This window comes from Setaria viridis, chromosome 2, assembly GCF_005286985.2.
Source record: "Setaria viridis chromosome 2, Setaria_viridis_v4.0, whole genome shotgun sequence".
Taxonomy (NCBI): Eukaryota; Viridiplantae; Streptophyta; class Magnoliopsida; order Poales; family Poaceae; genus Setaria; species Setaria viridis.
The window spans coordinates 1,503,847-1,511,412 of NC_048264.2; the positions used below are offsets into that span (position 1 = coordinate 1,503,847).

The window sequence follows — 7,566 nt, forward strand, 5'->3', positions numbered from 1 at the left end:
GTTCATTGTGCATTCATGCCGGTACATATTTTTGTTTGCTTAAGTTTGATTTTGAATTTAGATTTCAAATTTGTTTTCAAATCCTTTTCCTTCTTCTTCCTTTCTTCCTTTCTTTTGGGCCGCAGCTTTGCTTCCCCTTTATTTTTCAGCCCAGCGCCCAGCTCTCTTCTTGGCCCAGCTCCGTTTCCTCCTCCTTCCGGGCCAGCAGCTCGCCCACCGGCCCAAACCGCCATGCCAGCCCAGCTCTTCCTCCTCCTCCTTCAGCCGCCGACAGGTGGGACCCACCTGTCATCCCCAACCCTCCAATCGCCGCCGGATTCCTCGTGCACCTTCCTTCCGCCGCTTCGCATTTTGTGCAGTCCGTCCCGTCCCGAGCTCGAGTCCGAGCCACGCCCTATTCCACGTCTGCTCCTGGGCTCGCATGTCGAGGGTCCCTATAAAAGCTACCGTTCCGAATCCTTTTCCCCAAACCCTAAGCCTCGCCTCCTCCGCATCTAGCGCCTCCACTTTTGAAGCTCGAGCGCCGCCGCCGTCGCCCGAAGCTTCGCGTACCGGTGAGGATCCCAGCCGAGTTTTTATCCGTGCGCCGCCGCATACGCCTCTGCCCGCGCGTGTTCGCCGGAGCATCACCGCCGCTGTTGGACGTCGCGCGCCACCTCCACCACGACTCGTTCGCTGCCGGCCCTTCAATCACGTTCTATGCATCCCTCCTTTCTCCCTGGTTCAACTCATGCTCGAAACCGAGCCTCAGAGCCCTGTTTCGGCCAACGCTAGTGACCCGCCACTGCGCGCTGCCCGTCCGCCGCTAGATCCGAATCCGACAGCCCGCGCACGAGTCAACTCGTAGTGGACCAGTCAACTGTGTCGCGCCACTATTGTTTTGCATTTAGGCCCCTACAGTTTTCAGGAATTTGCTCTGCGATCCAAATCAGTTCAAAGGTATTTTAAAACAAGTCCCGGTTTCTTTCGTTTTCTCACAGATAGACCCTGTAGCTTGTTTTAGCGTATCCTTTGCATCCTAGCTCTGTTTTTAGCGTTCATAATGTCCATGTGTTTGTTTTAATGCATAGAATAGTTGTGCAAGCTTGTTTTCTCTATTTATTATGATTGGTATATTGTTTTCTTATGTTATGCAATTGTTTACTTGTATGTGCTCATGTGGTGCGTGTAGACGGTCAGCAGTTCGAGGGATTCGAGGCTCAAGCTTTCGAGGAGTACGAACAGCAAGAGCAAGGTCAAGAAGGCAAGTCATGTCCTTGATCACTTTTATAAGTCCTATTCACCTTTACATTCATGTTCAATACAACATTGCTATGCACATAATAGTTTAATCTTGATAGGTCTCAATTACGGATGTCCTAGATTTCATTACCTTTGCCTTGACCAACCGGGTTTACTTTTATGTTGGGTAGCTCATGCTTATCGCTTACTTGGGTTATGGTGGTTTAACTGAAATCAATGATTAATCCTGTTTTACTCATGCTATACCTTTCATTAATACAAGATCATAAATGTTTAATCGGAACATGGAGAACCACTTAGGAAAACAGTGCTACCACAAGACTAAATGGCTCTGGTCTTGGCTGAATAATTAGAAACTCTAGTCTGGGGTAATCTTACCAAAAGGGCAAGAGGGGATGGCGTTGATGGGGTATAGCACTCGCTCTCTTGGGAAGTGGGCTTTGCTAAGACACTGAGTTAAGAGAAAAAGTAGACGGAGACGACATCAATCCCGAGAAGTGTGTTTGCTCTAGCGGGACTGTTATGCTCTGCTTGGCCTGAAACCTTAGTGGGTTACCACTTACTAGCGAATCCTTGTAAAGGTCTCATAGCGTTCCTATGCAATCACACCTCGAAAGTGTGGTATGGTGCCTTCCAAACACTGCATGGTTGGGTCCAAAAATTTTTTAAACTTTTATGCAACTTGTGGGTAAAGATGTACTACCTCTATAGAGTGTAAAACTGATCGATCAGCCGTGCTCACAATTAAGAGCGGCCTAGACCCTCACATGATAACACTATTGAAAGATGGACTTAAATCGTTGTTGTTTCATTCATGGTTATGTTATTTACTTTACTTATGTTCCTGTTTAATTTCGGGTGGTATAAACTTATACTTAGTTAATTGCTAATAAAATTTGACCAACTAAATTAAAAGTCGATGCTGATTAAACCATAGCCATACCTTTGATTTGCCTTACACTACACTGTTCCCTATGACTTGTTGAGTACCAACCATAAGTGTACTCATACTTGCAAAACTGCTGTTCAGACCAAGAAAATCTGGAGGAGTATCTGCAAGACTTTGAGGAGTTCTAGTCGTACGGTCCTTCAGTCAGCTGTCTGTGGTGTCATCGCTTCCTTTTGAAGTCCGCTGCGTAATAAGTTAGACTTGTATTTTATTAAGACATTCGGTCATGTAATAACTGGTTAATACTCTCTTTATTCACTTTGGCACTATCTTTGTTATTCACTTATGTCGTACATGTGTGTGCGCACATGTATTCTTTGCACTCGGTTTTATCCTTAAAATCGGGTGTGACAATACTACATGAGGTAATGGTTTTTATTAGAAACAAACAAATACAACAAGCATATAGTTTGTAGTAAGCTCCGTTGCCAAGGAAAAAGTTTCGAAATCTGAGAATTCAAGTTCCAGAACATATCGTTTGCGAACAAAAGTTGAGTTCAGAATCACCATAACCTTTGTAGTAAATCTGTCATGAATAGCCGGACGAAAAACATACCTTTCAGACTACAAATTTAGACGAATTTGATGCAGTATTTCAGCAGGTATATCAAAACTTGGCTACTTTAACTGAAACCATACGTATATATGGAACCTTGTTGGCTTGTTCAGGTCAAACTGAAAGCTGAGCAGCGGGCCTTGGGAAATAAAAGAAAAAAAAACGAAGCATATGTAATCCAAGTGGCACGCTGAGAAATGATGCTAGAAATAGAATAGTGGCGATGAATAGAAATTTCAAGATGACAGAGACGCAGGACGAAGCGCTGCAGCCGTTTTGCGCGCACGAGGGGGCACGACCGCACGAAGACGAAGAGCCGTCGAGCGAGCAAGAAGTCCGAGAGCCGCGGTCGCTGTCGACGAGGAGGGATGGCTGACACAGCCGCCGCCTTTGGAAAATGCAATGGAGAAGTTGAAGACGGAACGTGGCGTTGAGCCATTGACTGTTCTTGGCCGGTGGCCGCCGCCGCCGCCGTCTTTCTAGCTCTCTCGCCAATGGCGTGTTCGCCGCCGCTAGGAACTACTCCGATCCGGCGATTCAATTGAAGAAGAAGACGAGGAGTGGAGAGCTGCCGCTAGGAGCTCACAGATGGGCGAAGAGCAGGGTGTGGACTGGGGCACGCGGCCGGGACGGAAGGCGGCGCCGGCCGCCGGCCGGATGGACGGAGGGAGCGCCGCGCCAAGCCAGGGGGTATTTGAAAATGCTTGGACGCGATCCAAATTAGGGGTGTATGTGCAAAAATGTGGATCGCGACTATTAATCGTTATCCAAATTACGGGGGTACGTGCAAATATTTGGATCGCGATCCAATCCAGGGGTCAATCTGAAAATATCCGTCCCGGCGACATGGCACCCGACGCTGGGCGCCCGGGGTCGCGCCACCGCCGGCGACGTCAACCAAGACGCCGGCGAGGCAGAGGAGCAAGAGGGAGATTCTGCTCACATCTCCCGCGCCGCCCTGGTCTGCAAGGGCTGGTGCCGCCTCATCTCCGGCACCAGCGGGCTTCCGGAATAGGTTCTTCCGCAAGTTCCATGGCACGCGGCCGATGCTCGGCTTTCTATGCGACCTCATCGATGACGACGCCAACACCGTCGATGGGTCTTTTATTGTCAGTTTTCTGTCCCACGTCCTCCCGTTCACCGCGCCCCCGCCCTAGCTGGCAGGCGCTCGACTCTCGCCATGGCCGTGCCCTCTTGGCTCTTGCACACTCTACCCTATGAGGCCGCGAACGCAGAATAGAATGATCGTGTGGGATCCCATCACAGATGAACAGGTGGAACTGACGGGGGAGCTCTACTAGCTTGTCAGAGGTGTACAGAGACAAGGTGACGGGTGTCAGGAGAGTGCGTGTGTCAGGAGAAAGGAGAAATGCGGTTCAGGGTTGTGTGCACGGTTGTGTGCGCGTTTCAAATTTCAGTAAACCAGCGGAACAAGAAAGGCTGGGACTCAGGCCCGTTTGGATACCCCGTGCTAAAGTTTAGCACATGTTCCATCGGATGTTTTATGCTAATTAGGAGTATCAAATATAGACTAATTAAAAAACTAATTGCACAGATGGAGTCTAATTTGCGAGACGAATCTATTAAGCCTAATTAGTCCATGATTTGACAATGTGGTGCTACAGTAACCATTTGCTAATGATGGATTAATTAGGCTTAATAGATTCGTCTCGAAAATTAGCACAGGGTTCTACAATTAGTTTTATAATTAGTTCATGTTTAATCCTCCTAATTAGCATCCGAACATCCGATATGACACTGCTAAAGTTTAGCACCTAGTATCCAAATACCCCCTGCTTGGGCAACCTTGTACGTCCTTTTAGTATTGTCCTAAGTCAAATCATCTTACGTTTGACCAAATTTATATAAAAGTATATCAATACTTTTGATGTCTAACAAGTTTCATTAGATTTATTATGAAATATATTTTCATAGTATACCTATTTAGTGTTGTAAATATTGATACTCTTCATTGTAAACTTGGTCAAACTTAAGATAGTTTGACTTAGGAGAAATTTAAATGGACACTCTTTGTGGGACGGAGGGAGTACACCTTAGAACATCTCATAAACAATATTAGAACAATAAAAAATACAAACAAGGAACATATAATGGTTACTTAGAAAAACTATACAAAAGACCATGGAACAAATATGCTTGCAAAAAAAAAGATGGAAGAAAAAAAAACTAAGAAGATTGTTGAACATGAAATTGTGAAATAATTGAATTATGTTAGCAAGACAGTAATTTGTTTATGAATGAAAATTAATCAAAATATAATGTTGGAGCAACTCCAAAAAAAAATGATAAGGGCAATCCAACCAAACACAATTTTGCGAAGAAGTATACGCTACATGGGCCGAACGGTATGGAAGAATTCGGCCCTAATCAGCCCAATAAAAGAACAGAAGGGAGTGAAGAGGAGATCCAAACCCCCCTCGCTCTCACAACCCCACGACGCCAAACCCTCGCGCCGCCGCCCGCCGATTCCAACCAACCAAGCAGCATGGCGCCGCCGCCGCTGAAGCTGTTTGACGACCTCGTCGAGGAGGTACTCCTCCGCTTCCCGCCGGACGACCCCGCGAGCCTCCTCCGCGCGGCGCTCGTCTGCAAGCAGTGGCTCCGCATCGTCTCCGGCCGCCACTTCCGCCGCCGGTTCCGCAGCTTCCACCGCACGCCCCCCATGTTGGGTGCCTTCACCAACCCCCACGGCTTCGTCCCCACGTCCTCCTTCAAGTGCCAGGTCCCCGCCGAGCTCCGCCACGGCCGGATGGTGCTCGACGCCCGCCACGGCCGCGTCCTCTTCCACAACGTACGCCACGCGAGAGAGTGGTGGGATCCAACCCTCTCCCTCTGGTACCCCATCTCCGGCGAGCAGCTGGAGCTGCCCAAGCTGCCGCGGGTGCCGGATCCGCACGAGTGCTCCTCGGGTTTCGCGGTGCTATGCGCCGCCGCCGGCTGCAACCACCTCGACTGCAGCCACGGCCCCTTCCTCGTGGTCGTCGTGGCAGTTGGCCTCAGTGAGGTCTTCGCCCGCGTTTACTCGTCCGAAGTTGGGGAATGGAGCGAGCCTACCTTTGCTCCGCACATCAATGACAGTTTGCGTCACCCTGACAGTTTGTATTTGATGCCCGGTGTTCTTGCGGGGGATACCATCTGCTTCCTGCTTGACACGGCGAACGCAGTCGTGAAGTTTGACCTGAAAACGCGGGAGATGGAGTGGATTCACCTGCCAGTCACAAGCTATTCGTCATGGCCCATTGCGCTCATTACCGCAGAAGATGGCAGTCTCGGATTCGCTAGAACAAAGGGGCGCACACTCCACCTATGGTCGATGGTGGCTGGTCCTAGCGAGGAAGCCAGATGGGCACAAAGCAGAGTCATTGAGCTCGAGACGTTATTCCCTGTCAATGCCCTCAAATGCACACCTATTATGCTTCGCAGTGTTGGTATCATTTATTTCCTTTGCACGAATGATAGAGGAATATATAGTGTTGACTTAAACTCCAGCCAGGCAAGGAAAATGCCTAAGGCCCCGTTTGGATCCCTTCATTTGAAGGAATTGGAATCTACTTAATGGAGTAGGCTAATTTATCTTGGAACGTGGCATTCCACAACCTTCCAAAGTTTAGATATAAACCTATCTTAAGTTCATAGGGTGTGGGATGGAAATTGATTCTATAGATTATGATTATTAGAATGGAATTCAATTCTTATAGCACGCTCTTGAACTCGCTCCCCTATAGTAGAAGTGCAGCACATAAGTATCTCTCCCATATCACCAACAATAATATACAAATATATTCCACATACAATTATATTAGCTTAATTACTTTGTGTCTAAATTATGATTATTAGAATGGAATTCAATTCCAATGATCCAAACGGGACCTAAGAGTTTTGGCCACCCCAATTATGCTGTTCCCTTCGTGAGCTTCTGCACTCCAGGTAGAGTTTTCTTGATGCTTAATTTGCCATTTTTAGCACTTACTGGTGTTTCAGAGTTTTCAGGAAATTGTAGACGTTTCTGTTAGCAATGTAAAAATATAGATGATGGTAATATGATCAATAGTGCTGAGCTTATTTGAGTCTCATATCTGCAAACTGTGTGACTTTCTTGTTTCTGGAGTCCTTGAAACTGGCTAGATATGCTAGATTTTATCCATCTGTTGAACATACCATTTTGGATGGGGTCTTGAATATTGATCAATTTAGGATGAGACAGGAAGTTTTGCAGTAGTAGAAAATTAGCTGTCACTCATGTACCAGTTCAGATGTTTGCCGTGTGCCCATGCTTAACATTGTACATTCCTTAGCTATTGGATGATAATATTTGGGCTAATGCAAGAGGCATGTTCCTCTAGAATTTGAACTTCATCTTCTCTTACTGATTTTGTGCAATTAACTGTTAGCTTGTGGAGCTATGGATAATATGCTGGTGTTGTTTGGTTAATCGTTGGTGGCAACTTGCTAATCATTTTGGTTGGTGAGAAACAAAATAAATATTGATGGCAAATCGATTCCTAAAGTAGCTGAAACTACTTTCAAAAATTGTCCTGCAGCATTGGGAGCAGCCTCGACAGATGAGGCACCAAGAGATAGTTCTTCAAGTGCATGAAAAAACTCAAGTTGCTACTGCAAGGTTTTTAAGATGAAGAAGGAAATGTGTACTGGGCTACTGGCAACCGAGACGGCATATATATATGGCTTTTGTGGCTTGCACTTTTCAAAAATGATATCTGCAGTTCTGCTTGCCGTCATGCTTTCTGGATCTTTGTTAGGTTTAATGGATAGTTACTAGCGTGTCTTAGCTGTGATG

The 7,566-nt window shown here is 46.8% G+C and overlaps 1 protein-coding gene across 1 annotated transcript; it reads left to right on the forward strand.

Annotated features, from left to right (window-relative positions):
* Nucleotides 1–5,253: 5,253 nt before the first annotated feature.
* On the forward strand, nt 5,254–7,365 carry LOC117842788 (uncharacterized). Its single transcript, XM_034723301.1, has 2 exons — nt 5,254–5,863; nt 7,310–7,365. Exons 1-2 carry the CDS (start codon nt 5,254–5,256, stop codon nt 7,363–7,365), a joined length of 666 nt encoding a protein of 221 aa, XP_034579192.1.
* Nucleotides 7,366–7,566: the final 201 nt, after the last annotated feature.

Coding starts and splice junctions, on each gene's coding strand:
- LOC117842788 (XM_034723301.1), top strand. CDS start 5,254: ATGGCGCCGCCGCCGCTGAAGCTGTTTGACGACCTCGTCGAGGAGGTA. Junction 5,864..7,309: donor CAGTTTGCGTCACCCTGACA/GTTTGTATTTGA, acceptor ATTGTCCTGCAG/CATTGGGAGCAGCCTCGACA.